The sequence below is a fragment of the Triticum aestivum genome, chromosome 5A, assembly GCF_018294505.1.
Source record: "Triticum aestivum cultivar Chinese Spring chromosome 5A, IWGSC CS RefSeq v2.1, whole genome shotgun sequence".
In the NCBI taxonomy this organism is placed as follows: Eukaryota; Viridiplantae; Streptophyta; class Magnoliopsida; order Poales; family Poaceae; genus Triticum; species Triticum aestivum.
In genome coordinates, this window is record NC_057806.1 from 377,051,393 (window position 1) to 377,067,179 (window position 15,787).

The 15,787-nt window shown below is 49.7% G+C and overlaps 2 protein-coding genes across 2 annotated transcripts; one reads left to right on the plus strand and one right to left on the minus strand.

The window, feature by feature from the left end:
* Positions 1–7,239: 7,239 nt before the first annotated feature.
* Positions 7,240–8,252, plus strand: LOC123106949 (putative uncharacterized protein DDB_G0287975). The gene is made up of 3 exons (XM_044528975.1): positions 7,240–7,491; positions 7,573–7,795; positions 7,902–8,252. The coding sequence occupies exons 1-3, from the start codon at positions 7,330–7,332 to the stop codon at positions 7,970–7,972; spliced, it is 456 nt and encodes a 151-aa protein (XP_044384910.1). The 5' UTR covers positions 7,240–7,329; the 3' UTR covers positions 7,973–8,252.
* Positions 8,253–9,311: 1,059 nt separating this feature from the next.
* On the minus strand, positions 9,312–13,968 carry LOC123103459 (two pore potassium channel c). Its single transcript, XM_044525055.1, has 2 exons — positions 12,517–13,968; positions 9,312–9,807 (listed from the first exon to the last, which is right to left on the minus strand). Exons 1-2 carry the CDS (start codon positions 13,698–13,700, stop codon positions 9,618–9,620), a joined length of 1,374 nt encoding a protein of 457 aa, XP_044380990.1. The 5' UTR covers positions 13,701–13,968; the 3' UTR covers positions 9,312–9,617.
* Positions 13,969–15,787: the final 1,819 nt, after the last annotated feature.

The window sequence follows — 15,787 nt, forward strand, 5'->3', positions numbered from 1 at the left end:
AGGCGAACGAAAAAAGGGCAAATAAAACGACAAAGGTGAAGTGGGGGAGAGGAAAACGAGAGGCGAATGGCAAATAATGTAATGAGAGGGAGAAGAGTTTGTGATGGGTACTTGGTATGTCTTGACTTGAGCGTAGATCTCCCCGACAACGGCCAGAAATCCTTCTTGCTACCTCTTGAGCATGCCTTGGTTTTCCCTTGAAGAGGAAAGGGTGATGCAGCAAAGTAGCGTAAGTATTTCCCTCAGTTTTTGAGAACCAAGGTATCAATCCAGTAGGAGACTACATGCAAGTCGCCTAGTACCTGCACAAACAATCAAGAATCTTGCAACCAACGTGATAAAGGGGTTGTAAATCCCTTCATGGACACTTGCAAAAGTGAGATCTGATAAAGATAATAATATAAATATTTTTGGTATTTTTGTTGTATAGATTGGGAAATAAAGATTGCAAAATAAATAATAAACTAGAACTATAGATCGGAAACTTATATGATGTAAAGTAGACCCCGGGGCCATAGGTTTCACTAGAGGCTTCTCTCAAGAAAGAAATTATTACGGTGGGTGAACAAATTACTGTCGAGCAATTGATAGAAAAGCGCATAGTTATGATGATATCTAAGGCAATGAACATGAATATAGGCATCACGTCCGTGTCAAGTAGACCGAAACGATTCTGCATCTACTACTATTACTCCACACATCGGCCGCTATCCAGCATGCATCTAGAGTATTAAGTTCAAAAGAACAAAGTAACACATTAGGCAAGATGACATGATGTAGAGGGATAAACTCAAGCAATATGATATAAACCCCATCTTTTTATCCTCGATGGCAACAATACAATACGTGCCTTGCTGCCCCTGTTGTCACTGGGAAAGGACACCGCAAGATTGAACCCAAAGCTAAGAACTTCTCCCATTGCAAGAAAGATCAATCTAGTAGGCCAAACTAAATCGATAATTCAATAAAACTTGCAAAGATATCAAATCATGCATATAAGAATTCAGAGAAGAACCAAATAATATTCATAGATAATCAAATTCATAAACCCACAATTCATCAGATCTCAACAAACACACCGCAAAAGAGTATTACATCGAATAGATCTCCAAGAACATCGAGGAGAACTTTGTATTGAGAACCAAAGAGAGAGAAGAATCCATCTAGCTAATAACTATGGACCCGAAGGTCTGTGGTAAACTACTCACACATCATCGGAGAGGCTATGGTGTTGATGTAGAAGCCCTCCATGATCGAATCCCCCTCTGGCAGATCGCCGGAAGAGGCCCCCAGATGGGATCTCACGGGTACAGAAGGTTGCGGCGGTGGAAAAGTGGTTTCGTGGCTCTCCTGGATGTTTTTAGGGTACATGGGTATATATAGGCGAAAGAAGTACGTCGATGGAGCTCCATGGGACCCACGAGGGTGGGGGCGCGCCCCCTGCCTCGTGGAAGCTTTGCGGACTTCCAGACTTGTACTCCAAGTCTCCTGGGTTGCGTTTATTCCAAGAAAGATCCTCGCAAAGGTTTCGTTCCGTTTGATATTCCTTTTCTGTGAAACACTGAAATAGGCAAAAAACAGCAATTTGCACTGGGCCTCTGGTTAATAGGTTAGTCCCAAAAATAATATAAAAGTGCATATTAAAGCTCATTAAACATCCAAAACAGATAATATAATAGCATGGAACAATAAAAAAATTATAGATACGTTGGAGACGTATCAGCAGCATGCTACATTTGTACTAGCGCCTAAAGTAGCAAACACATTGGTCCTACATACCATGAGAACCATGCACGTAAACCTAGCATGCACATTTGTGCTAACCCTAAGCAGGAACATCAAAGACAACACAACACCAATATAGCTAGCATGCGCATGAACCCTAAGCATGAACATGAATAGCACACCAATCTAGATAACATGCACATGCACAAATAGGAGGAACATCAAAGACAACAACAATATGGCTAGCATCATGAACAAATTGTTGCACATGAGCACTAATGGTGAACATCAAACACAATCTACCATGTCCATGAGCAGATTGTACATCATGAGCACTAAGCACACACCAATCTTGCATGCCTATGAACACTAGTATGCATGAACATCAATCAAAAAACCTATCTACCATGCCCAATAACACCTTCTACATCATCAGCACTAAGTACAATCCAATCTAGCATGCCTATGAACACTATACTAGGCATGCACATGAAACACAGAACAAGCAAGGACACTGCCCTGCCTATGAACAGAACCACGCAAGAAGGAATCAAATCAAATCGTATCAAATCGATTCACATCTCACTGGAGCTTGCTAATGATGAAAACCCTAACCTACAAATCTACGAGCAGAGGGGTTGTTCTTACCTGAGCGGGTGGAGTTGGAGCGTACATTGGCCTGGGAGAAAACCCCGGTGGGAATAAGATGGCGGGGGAGGAGGAGGAGCCGCCAACACCGACGGTCCAGTGCTGCTGCCCACGCGTGCGGTCGAGGAGGAGGAGGTCGCCATCATCCATGGGTCTGCGACGATTCCCGGAGCAAACCCTTGGATGGGGGTAACCCCCCCCCCAGCACAAGGGGTTCCGTGCAGTGTCCCGTTGCGGGCCCCCACCAACGGCGCTGCCGAACCTAGGACCTCGAGGTCCGGTAACGGGGGCTGGCACCGGATTGACCGGATGAGGTGACCTGGTGCAGATAGGGGAGGGCGCGTGTAGAGCCCGCATCAGATTGACCCCGGAGTTCGCCAAGCCGGCAACCCACCGCTCGTAGATGCGGTTGTTTGCTGACGCTGATGGGGGTCAGCGAACGGCGCGACGGAGGGCGGCTCATCGGAGGAGAGGAGATGAAGGGGATGACGGTGAGAGGAGAGTGAGGAGGAGTGCTGTGAAAGGAAGAGGGCGGTGACAGGGGATGGAGGGGGAGTTATGAGACGTCCCGTCTCGTCTTCCGCGCTTCCTGAAGCATGCAACGAGGAGCCACGCGTGGCCGCGCTCAGCCTGGTTGTGGAAAAACTGCTGAGTCGACTGTAGCTCACCCGCCTGGCCCGAGACTGCTTTAAGTTCCGTGCGGGCCGGGATGTGGGTGCAACCCAGGCAACCAAACAGCTGGTTTTCGTCCCGCACGGGCCTGGTTGACCCATATACGAGCATAGAGGACTAAAATATAGGACCAAAACGCGGGCCTAGTTCACCCAAAGCTGACACTATTCATAGTCGAAATTGTCCTGTTCTAATCTCTAATTGTAGATCGAGTTTTCAGCTGAATTTTTTTGGAGTTTAGACCTAACCGACATGTATGTTGTAAATTATTTTCAAAAAAAATTGGATTGTGTAAATGTGAATTTTTTGGATCTCACCTAAGAGCATCTCCGGCCGCGCCCCCAAGATCCCCCCCAAGGCCATTTTTTGTGCCGGCGCCGAAAAATCGGCCCAGTCGCGCCCCCAGGATCTCGATTATCGCCGGTTTGGACCGAAATAACAGCCGGCGTACCCGAGCCGAACCCAAGCCCCCCGGAGGGGCGCCTGGGAGCGTTGGCCGAAGCGAAATGGCGCGTGGCTCCGCTCTGTCGACGAGACAAAGACCTTTTCCCGTCGATCACCCCGCTTTCCCCCCTCCGTTTCCCTCCATCTCCCACTTCTCCCGCCTTCTCCCGCCATTCTCCTTCCTCTCCCCTCCATCCGGCCGCCATGCCACCGAAGAAGTACGCCGCCCCTCGCGCCGCCATCAATGGCAGCGCCGCCCATCCGAAGCAGAGGAAGCAGAGGGCGCCGCCGTCCAAGCCCCCGGGCATGTCAAACGCTGACTCGAAGGCGGAGGTTCAGCGCCGGGAGGCTGTCACCACCGACCAGCGGAACAGGCTCAACACCAAGAAGGCCCGAGGTAGGGTGGCCCTGGGGGCAGCGGCTGCCTTGGCCGCACAGGCGGATCGCACGGCGGAACAGGCCGAGGCGTATCACGCGGGGATGATGAATCCACCCGGTGGCCACGGCCCGCACGCCTGGAGCCAGCAGGGCGTCGGATAGCCGACTGGATTCCCGGTGTCTCCCTAGGGCTACGCACTGATACATCTCCAATGTATCTATAATTTTTTATTATTCCATGCTATTATATTATCTATTTTGGATGTTTTATATGCATTAATATGCTATTTTATATGATTTTTTGGACTAACCTATTAACCTAGAGCCCAGTGCCAGTTTCTGTTTTTCCTTGTTTTAGAGTTTCGCAGAAAAGGAATACCAAGCGGAGTCCAAACGGAATAAAACTTTCGCGGTGATTTTTCTTGGACCAGAAGACACCCAAGAGACTTGGAGTGCAAGTCAGAAGAGCCACGAGGCGGCCACAAGGGTGTAGGGCGCGCCCCCAACCTTGTGGGCCCCTCGGTGACCTCTTGACCTAGATCTTCCTCCTATATATACTCATATACCCCAAAACTTCTAGGGGAGCCATGAAACCACTTCTCCACCACCGCAACCTTCTATACCCGTGAGATCCCATCTTGGGGCCTTTTCCGGTGTCCTGTCGGAGGGGGATTCGATCACGGAGGGCTTCTACATCAACACCATTGCCTCTCTGATGAAGCGTGAGTAGTTTACCATAGACCTACGGGTCCATAGCAAGTAGCTAGATGGCTTCTTCTCTCTCTTTGATTCTCAATACAAAGTTCTCCTCGATGTTCTTGGAGATCTATTTGATGTAATACTCTTTCGCGGTGTGTTTGCCGAGATCTGATGAATTGTGGATTTATGATCAACTTATTTATGAATATTTTTTGAATCTCCTTTGAATTATTATATGCATGATTCGATATCTTTGCAAGTCTCTTCGAACTATTGATTTGGTTTGGCCAACTAGATTGGTTTTTCTTGCAATGGGAGAAGTGCTTAGTTTTGGGTTCAATCTTGCGGTGCTCGATCCTAGTGACAGAAGGGGAACCGACACGTATTGTATTGTTGTCATCGAGGATAAAAATATGGGGTTTTCATCATATTGTTTGAGTTAATTCCTCTAGATCATGTCACCTTGCTTAACTTAATACTCTAGATGCATGCTGGATATCGGTCGATCTGTGGAGTAATAGTAGTAGATGCAAAATCGTTTCGGTCTACTTGACGCGGGCGTGATGCCTATGTTCATGATCATTGTCTTAGATATCGTCATAACTTTGCGCTTTTCTATCAATTGCTTGGCAGTAATTTGTTCACCCATCGTAATAATTTCTTTCTTGAGAGAAGCCTCTAGTGAAACCTATGGCCCCCGGGTCTATTTTTCATTATATAAGTTTCTGATCTACACTTTTAGTTTCCTACTTACTTTCTTTGCAATCTTTTATTTTCTGTTCCATAAATCAAAAATACCAAAACATTACTTTTTCATTTATCTATCTCTATCAGATCTCACGTTGCAAATAACCGTGAAGGGATTGACAACCCCTTTATCGTGTTGGGTGCAAGTTGGTGTTTGTTTGTGCAGATATTCGGTGGCTTACGCATTGTCTCCTACTGGATTGATACCATGGTTCTCAAAACTGAGGGAAATACTTACTCTACTTTGCTGCACCACCCTTTCCTCTTCAAGAAAAAAACCAACGCAAAATCAAGAGGTAGCACGCGCCCTCGCCTGGCTACGCCGACGGCGACGCGCACGGCGGGTTCAACCCCAACATCACCTTTCCACATGGCCACCCCGCCCAGCGCATGCCCTCGCCTGCGTTCGCCGGCGTCCACTACCCCCCGTACATCTACTCCCCACCAGCTTACGCATCCTCCCTGACGCCACCTTTGCGCCGTGGCGGGCTCTTCTCACAAGGCTCGTCGTCGCATCTCGGCAACCCCGACGCGACGAAGGCCGACATGGACGACATCATCACGACTAGCTCGGCTGCCGCTGCGGCCTCCCCTGGCTTAAATGCCCAAGAAGATACAATGGACCTCAACGGCGACATGGACGACGAGCTCAACTACGGTGAGGAGGAGCCGGAGGAGGAGGAGGAGGAGGACCCGGCGCTTGCCCCGGCGAGGAGAGGGAAAAAGAAGAAATGTGCGCCCAGGACCGGCGAGCCGCACGTCAAGTGGACGTCCAAAGAAGACGAGTGCCTCGCTGAAGCGTGGAAGATCGTCTGCCTCGACCCGATCACCGGCACAAACCAAAGCGCCGACACGTACTGGGAGCACGTCAAGTCGGAGTTCGACAAACGCAAACTGGTCGACCCATACTTCGTCGGCGCACCCTCGCCAAGGCCAAGGAGGCCTACAAGCCGGGCACGCCGACGACGAGCGCCCCGACGACAACAAACGGGCCAAGGCGACGAAACACGCCGAGCCGGCTACCGCCGTCTGCAAGAGTCCATCGAGCATTGCATGGCCGACGCCAACACCCGGGCCGCCCAGAGGGAAGAGAAAATCGAGGCGCGATGGTCGACGTTGATGACGAACATCGCCGTCAAGCTCGACCTTCTCCGGACCAACGTCGCCGCGAAGAAGAGGAACACCGACCTGGCTTTCCTGATGTGGGGAGGAGGGGGACATGCTCCGGAGCGACGACGAGCAGCTCAAGGAGTGGTACCTGGCGGAGCGCGGCCTCATCCTGAACCAGATGCCGTTGGCGGCGGCGCCAACTCCCACGCGGACCCCAACGCCGCCGCCAAGCCCGAGCGATGATGCCTCCATGACACCCAGCACTGAAGCCACGCCGACGCCGACCAGCCCGCGCACGCCGACTCCTCCGACTCCGGAGGTTGACACCACCATTTGATGCATTGCCGACGCGTCCTTTCTTTTGCACGCCGAACTTTTTATTGATCGCCGAACTGTGGCAAGGTGATCGCCGATCGCCGAGACTTTTGTGGCGCTGATCGCCGGACTTGTGGCGTTTTTTGGGTAGTGGGAATGGACCAAGTTTGAATTTACGACGCCTTGGGGGCGGCACCTGGGGGCGTGGCTGGAACCTAGATCGCCCCTAGGGCCTAAAAATCACCGGACGAGCGTCCGAAATAGTGTCGGCCTATGCGCTGGGGGGGGGGGGGGGGCGAACGAGTGGAATTGCTCTAAAAGGCTCATCCTATACTAGTCTCCCCCGAGGGGGTGGGGGTGGGGAGGGTCCGTTGTTTCATCGTTGGAGCAAGTGGGGCCGTATAAGCAAAGAAAATTATTTGGAAAAAAGGGAAGCAAAAACAATTGGGGGTGTTTTGGCGCGAACCAATAGAAGCACGGGGAAATGAAAAGGGCGGGAAAGCAGCCCGCCAACATCCAGCACAAACCCTCGCCTCCTATCGATCTCTCTCCTCCCCTCTGTCCCCACATCCAATCCGAGGCGAGGCGGCGATGCAGATCCAAGTCCGGTGCGGGTGCGGCGAGGCGGCGTGCCCGGAGTGGGCGGTGGTGGAGGTGCAGGGCGTGCTGCAGCCGCAGCCCTGCTTCTCCGGCCGCATCCAGGGCCTCCACATCGGCCGCCTCTGCTCCACCTCCTCCGCCCCGTCTTCCAAGGCAAGAACCACCAACCCTCCCTGCATACTTGGTTTCTTGATTTGGTTTGGGGGATCTTCACGGCGGTCTTGCCATTGCCAGGGCGGGTACACCTTCACCGTGGGGTACCATGAGCTCGCCGGCTCGAAGGTGACTCTCAAGAAGCCCCTTCTGGTGCTGAGGAAGAAGAAGAACGACAAGGGGAACCCCGGCGAGCTCGGACAAGGTGGACAGGCGGCGGCGGCGGCGGAGGTGGAGCTGGAGGTGATTGGCATCATCCGGCACAAGATCCTCTTCAAGGACCGCCCCAAGGCCCTCATCTCAAGTAATCACCGACCCAATTTCCATTTTCACCACAATTGCCAGCACGGTGTCGGTGATTCGAAGTAGAAACTTTGCTGATGGTGTGTTTTTCCGGTTTCCTCCTGCAGAGCCGGTGCCGAAGGAGAAGAAGGCCATGCCGGAAGCGGCGACCCCATCAACCGTGCCTCCCGCTTCCTGAAGAATCCTCTTTCTGACAAAATAAGTTTGTTAAGGATCTGAAGCTCCCTGGGGGTTCTGATTGTGCCCGTTTGTTTCCCCTGTCTAGTTAGTGGTCACATCTTCCTCTGCCATCGTTGTGCTTGTGCCGTACGTATACCAGTATGAATTTTCCGTCTCGTTGAAGCACACTAGTGACAAATTAGCACAAACTTGTGGGGCTGTTTGGGTCCACTGCTATGGGAACCAAATACCACCATCATATTTGCTTATATTCTTGTGGTGATCAGGTTCATTTTGCATATCTCCTGACTTATGCATCTAGATGATACTCAAATGCAGTATAATTTATCGTGTTTGAACTTTGAAGCATAAGATACGGTTAGCATCGAAGCAATTAACCGTGACTAGAAAAAGAGATTAACAAGAAACACATAGACAGTAGCATGTAAGAACGAAAGTCCTCGTGGTGGTGGTTAAGATCACACCGTATAACCCTGGCAGCCACTTGGTCATGTTTATGTCTCAGAGCAGCATCTTCAGATAAAGATGACAAACGCCAATGTTTTCTATCCAGTTCCAGCCAGTATAGATCATACTCCACACATGAAAGTGGAAATATTTCATACGTACTAGCGATGCCACGCACAGTGGACGCGACTAGGAAGACCAAATCTGCGGGAACATGTTAGTTGCTAGGTCCAAATAATTAATAGAGGCCAGAATATGTGCCTTGAAAGCAGTGGTTTTATAACAGGACACAAGACACATACTTCACCATGAAAACTGGTTTAAAGGTATTTGAAGGACTAGAATCTCGGACGTCAAATCCGAACAATTAAGGCCTTAACGGAGTTGCGGCGCCCATGTCGTCTTACACCCAAAAGCTTTGGAGCTAGCCCCACCGTTGGGGGCACAGTCCGTTCCTCGTCGCATGTTTCAGGGAAGGTTGTCAAAAAGAGGCCAGAGACCACCCATGCTATGCAGTGGCGGCTGGACGAGGCTTGCCTGCTCCCTCGAGGCAACCCTCGTTTTCCGGTCAACCTCCCGTCGCCAAATTTGCTGGACAGCCAATTTTTCACCAGGTCCAAGTCGTTACCTACATTTTACACATGGTCATCTCAATCTCAAACAGCGCCAAAAAAAGAGAGAATTAAATTTCATGACAGCGTGACTGTGCCTGAAGTCCAGAAAACGACGTCAAATCATTCAAACAAAACGGACGCCTGGTCTCCGCTGTAGAGATCTATCCATCCATCTAACCAAAAAGTGGGGCGTTGGCATCCAACCGCGGGCCTGAATCCGTTATGTGGACCAGACGGCCCACGCCTGTCACCCATCTCACGTTTGACCAGAGAAAAGAAACATTACGAGTGAGAGGTCAAAACAGATCACCTCACCCGCCACATATATTTCCAAAGAAAAGAATCTCGATAACCGCTTTGCTTGTATTTACAGCCTCCTTCCTACAGGCATGAAGAAATGATCTTCTCACCGCTTCTAGGGCAGTAGGATCATTCCACCCATGCTGGTAACTTATCTGGAGCTATTCTACCTTCAAATGATCCCATCCGGCGCAGGCATCCTAGCTCTAACCTTCCTTTCATGCATTTTACAGTCCCAAAATTCTTGCTGTCCTACGGGTTTTTTCGGCTCGGCGCCATCCGTCATGAATTCTTCCCCCTTTTCATGTCCCTCGGTTCATGGCCCAGGTGGTGACTCTGCAGGAGATCCGAGAGCGTGATCTTTCCACAGTTTCCAGAGTCCAGCCTCTGGAACTGCTCCACGATCATCTTGATGTCCTTATCCGAAATCTTCCCCATCTCTTTCAGCTTGTAAATCACAAATTCCGATTTCCTGAAACAATGTGCAAATGCAGAACATCATTAACCAATACGGCTACTAGAAACAAGCAAGTTGTGTCCAAAATGGAACTAAGCAATGCTCTTCCAGGAAATGTGATGGAAAAACTACGTATTTGTTATCATTAGATGATAGTGCTTAACCGTTTTGGCTGTGTAATAACTGTTACTAAAAGTATAACAACATAAGCATTTCGAGAAAATTGCCTATTTGTGTTGGCACCAAATTAGAAGTATGGGTGGAATATGCAGCTTCACGAGTACAAAGCAGTATGATGCAATCAGCAGCCTAAACAACATTGATTTACTATTGCAATCCGAATTATTGTGTATTCTGTTCGAATGACAGCTGCTGTATAATGCTAAGACAGCCATTAAAATTTTCATTTTTGTAGTGTGGACGCAAATCACTTGGATGCATACATGCCAAACTCAAGCAAACAATAAATGCTTCTCAACAAAATGTTCAAATCAATGTGCTAAGAAATGGATGCAAAAACAAATCATTTACAAATTCAAAATAAATTAAGTTTACTAAAATGGAATGAATATACAATTAAAATACACGCCAAAGACCACTACATTTTCTATGTTGATGATTGGTGACAACCACTACATTTTCAACGTAGATAACAATTGAGAACCATACTTGCTAACCATAGAAAAATACATGAAGATGAGTGTAGCGTGAAGTCTAAGGGTTAACATCAATGGATTCTGAAATAATTACACATATAAAATATATAATTAAATGCATTACTGAAACATTATCAAGATAACTCACTGGATATACTATAGGTGCAATACACAAAGTATAGCAAATAACAACTCTTAGCGCTAGGCTGAAAGCATAGAATTGGACATTCTACAAGAATGCTATGTTTGGGAGAAAAATAGCTTTATACATGTTGGGATTTTTTTTCCTTTTCTTTTTGAAGACAAGTCAAATGTGATAGAAATCAAGCCTTATTCTGTAGATCAACTAACAAGCGATAGAATCATGAAAGAAATGTGTTGTCAGGGCACAATTCTCTCTTCCAACTTAAGAGGAAGACCAAGGCTTCCAACAGTCCAACTTAAAAGGAAGACCAAGGGGGTGAGCTATTGCAACAAAAGTACTGTATCTTGAATTCCCCTATTCATATACATTACAGAATAACTACAGAATCCACCATCTCAAATTTTCAATACAGTGTGCATATTTTTTAAACTACCTCATAATCATAATCATCAATTATCCCTGATTAATTTATGCTTAGTGAAGTTCTACAACAGAAGCAAATTTTTTTTTGTGTCTGCAGTAGGAAGAACCTCAGCAAACTATGTGAATACCTCAGTATAAGAAAAACAGGATATGGTATAGCTTCATAACTAATGGAAATATCTTTCATTATGATAAATGATTGTACTACAGCGTGCATATGATGATAAATAAACAGCATTATGGACAATGTGTTGTCTTGTATAAGGGCATTACCAAAATTAATCGCTCTCTTGCAAATTAATATGTACCCTAACATAATGCATTTCTCATGGGCTCAGGGTTGTCATACAACACAAAACATGTTTGAGTTACCAAAACAAGCACAAAAGTCAGCAATACAGTAGTCATAAGTTGATTCATTTACTCAGTACTAAAGATTCCATTAAAATTTACAATTGTATTTTACTAATAAAAACCATCCTTCCCTCACACGCCATACTTTACATAGGTAACCATTTTCGGATCCTATTATGGCACGCTTCTGAGTTGAAAAGGCTGTCATGCTCTTTGGATTTAATGCCCTTGCCATCTTACAGCCCTTTAATTGCGCTCTATAATATTTTAAAGCAACAATTCATCACAGAAATATACATAGAAACATAAGCAAAATACAACAACCAAATAATTGATTCCACTAACATGGCTAGACAACCGATTTCATAATTTTATTCATACTATATGCCAACATAAAATAAGTTGTGTGGCCATAATTCACCAGAATCACAAGTGATACATGGTATATATAATTATTATGCACCGTATTCTAAGTCGTCTCTTTTTCAGATCACATATTTATTATTCTATTAAAACAATAGTAACCCGTCTCCAAATACCATGTTCTTCACCCCATTTTCAGATTTTCCATTTGAGCAAATTCAAAATGCAGGACAAAACAAATCATATATCAAGTACTAAGCTGAGTAAGAAAAATAAACCAAGTAGTATTAGTTTGAGCCATTATTTTACCGTTTCCAGATTTTATCTTTATGTTAAGCACAATACAACTGTTAGGAACACCCTATTGTAAAAAATAAGCCACAAAACCTATCGGCTCATTTGTGGACCGCAAAGAACACCCTATTGTAAAAAATAAGGCACAAAACCTATCAGCTCATTTGTGGAAATTATAACAGTATGTCAGCTACTGCTAATAATATACCTACTGTCCACTAGCTGGCATCAAGATATTCTGTGACTTGTGAGTTGAGGTATGACTATACTGTTACTGAATGCCAGAGCTTTTGATAATGTCATGATGTGCTGGTTTCCAACTGACACACATGTTGCTTACTATCCGCAAATCAAGTACCTAGTAAAGCATCTTTGCAGGGACGTAATACTTTCAGAATCGTTGTACATGCCAAATTGCCGAATGAAATTCAATAAGACGAATTGGTCAATGCAGGCATGAAAATAAGGTTTGATACCGCGATAACTTACGTGACATAGCCATTGTTGTCGATATCTGCAGCGAGAAACTCTGACACGGTCATGTCTCTGGACAGCACCCAGTTGGCCATGGCACGGTGCCTCTTGTCGATCCTCATCTCTGCCAAGTAGAGGAATGCCCGTGCCACGGCTAGTGTGGACACGAGGAGCCACCCAGAGGCAAAAAGGCGGCCCTGCAGTGTCCGGAACGCGTGATCGCCGTATCCGACCGTGGTCACCGACATCACTGCAAGGTACACGGCATCGAGCCAGCCCATGTTCTCCACCTTCCTGAGCACAGTGGCCCCAATGCCGACGCAGATGGCCACCACACCAAGCGCGAGGGCGACCTTCATGCGCACGCGCATTCGGCCCTTCTTGATGTCGAAGATGTAGTTGTGCCGGTGCTTGCGTGCAGAGCGGGGGTTCTTGATGGCGGTGATGAGGAGGTGCTCTTGGAGGTCGAGCACATAGGACACCATGCCAGAGAGGAGGATGTCGACGAAGCCGAAGCCGATGAGGACGAAGGATATGGCGAAGAGCTTGGCGGCAGGGCTGGCCGGGGTGATGTCCCCGTAGCCAATTGTGCAGAGCGTGACGATACAGAAGTAGAGGGCGTCGACGACGGGGTGGGTGGGCCCGGCGGAGGAGGTGAAGTTGGCCGGGAAGGCGGCGTAGAAGGAGACGCCGAGGGCGAGGTAGGCGAGCAGGAAGAGGAAGGCGTGCAGCACGATGGCCGGCCTCCGCGGCGGCGGGGGCGGGTTCTGGTGGTCGGCCTGGGCGGAGGCGGCGAGGACAGCGGCGCTGAGCGGCGCCATGGCAGGCGCGGTGCGGGAGCGGTGGAGGTTGGTGCGGCCGCTGATTAAATTGAAGAGCGAGGGCGTGGTGGGCTGGGGCTGGCCGTCCTCGTTGGAGGGTGGGGAGGAGGAGCAGGACGGGTGGTCGTAGTCGCGGAACGGGTCGGGGTGGGGGACGGAGATGCGGCGGTAGTGGCGCGCGGACTGCGGCGGGGGAGGGGGCGGCGGCGGCGGCGGCGGGTCGTGGGGCCCGAAGATGAGGCGGTCCTTGTAGGAGGAGGCCGGGGAGGGGCAGGGCGAGGAGGGCGGCGCGAGGTCGAAGTTGGAGAGCGTCGCGTGCTCCGGCAGCGGGTGGAGCGGCTGCGGCGCCGTGGTGGGGAGCAGCGGCTCCGTGTCCATGGCCGGACCGCCAAGGCCGGGGCTTTCTTCCCGGATTCCCGATGAATATCCCCGGGGATTCTTGATTCCTGCGTCCGGCGCGAGATTCGCCGGGATTCTGAGCGAGGGGGACGGGGCGCGATTCGGGTTCTTATTGCCGGGGCCGCCGGTGGGGACGAGGTGATTGAAGGTTGGAGGAGGAGGAGGGAGGCGGAGGCGGAGGCTGCGGGACGTTGGCGATGGCCACTTGACGACGGCGATGCCCCTATATTTCCGACTGCTAATTTTGTCCCGTTTCTCGGGCTTATATTAATTAATTAAATTGAGATCGGCTGATTTGTTTATGGACGATCGGTCTCGTGAGCGGCGGGAGACGGATCGACGATGATGCAACGCAATAATAGCGGGCGGAACAGGGAAGGGAAGGATGAGATGAGGGCACATCTCATCTTTGTCGCCGTCACTGTCAGCTAGGTTTTGGTTTGTGACCGTGGAAGCCGTTGGATCGAGTGTGTAAGCAACTGTTGAGGAATTGTCCCACGCGTTGGTATGGTCCCAACGTGCCCGGCTGTGTTTCTTCACAAACGATTTTGTATATACTTTCTGTGCACAAAACCTAAAATCGATACAAATTACGATGAATCAAAACAAAATGAAGAGCAATAGCAACAAGGATTCCTTATTAAAAGAAAAAAAGCATACACAAAAGCGTTTTTTAACTTTTAAAAAAATGAGGTTTTCAAGAATCATCGTCTTTGCTTCGTGTACTGTGACGGAGAATATCATACAAATATGGAAATTTGGAATTGTGGAGGCGTCCGGTACAACATCGCTTCTGCACCTTTGCAGCGCCACAGGTCTTGACATGGAAGTTACTTCATCTACGTGCCGAGTGCATATCCAGGTCCTTCCATCTCCTCGTGTTGAGTTGTTCGCAGAGGCCATGTGACCCAACATAAACGACGCCGCAAGAAACTAGCATCTCTTGCGGAGCAGGTTTTTCTGCTTGCTCGGTTATCTCGGATAGGGCTGGGCATATAACCCGAATCCGAATACACCGAAACCGAAAACTTCGGTGGTACATCCGGTTTGCATTTGGTGGAAACCGAACTTAGTCCGGTTAATTCGGGTCTATACCTCGGGTAACCGAGTGGACCGAAAACCGAGAAATACAGATGTCTGGCCTGCACGCCTGTTGCTATCAAGTGCTATCTGCCCAAGTGCACGAGTACCATGGTTGTATCGGGAAGAGGTGACCTTGACTCACTGGGTCAGCGTCGCTTTAAATTTGAGGTAATAGCACTGGGAGTCCCACAACTTTGTCCTAGATGTGACGATTTGGTCCAAAACTTGCAAAAGCCAACTATTGAGTCCCACAACTTGCACCCAATGTGCAAATTTAGTCCTAGCCAATCAGACGACGACAAGTGGAGCCTAGTCAGCAGAGCCGGTCAGCGCAGCACATTTTTCAATTACCCCCTGGCCTTTGCACTAATGAACCCGCCCTCCTCGCTGCTGCGCTCCTCGACTGTGCGCAACTGCTCCTCCTTCCAGGCGGTGTTGGTGGAGGACCCGGAGCCCGACGACAAGAAGTAGCAGGCGCCGGCGCAGGGCAGGGCGCTGCACCCGCACGGCCTCCAGCCGGGCGGCCCGCCCCACCCGGCCGAGCGATTCTGTTACCTCCACTGGGTCTCGGCCTCGGAGCTCTTGGAGAGGCCGGCGACGACGAGGCGCTTGATCTCGGAGACGTCGAGGCAGCAGAGGAACCTGGAGGCCCCGGCGTCGGAGACGGAGAGCTCGCGCCCCGGGGAGAGCAGCCCCGCGCGGGACGCGCAGGCGAGGTCGCCGGAGCCGGACGAGCAGGAGGTGGACGAGGAGGAGGTGGCGGTGTCATCGCCGGCGCAGGACTTGGCGCAGCTGGGAATGTAGTCGCGGAGCATCTCGGCGACGTCGCGGTACCGGCGGAGCGTGAGCAGCGCGCGCGCCCGGAGCTCGAGCGCGGCCTCCATGCGCGGCGACATCTCCAGCACCGCGCCGACCAGGCCGAGCGCGGCCGCCGCGGAGGAGTCATCCCCGCCGTCGCCGTCCCGCGCCGCCGCGGCCGCGAG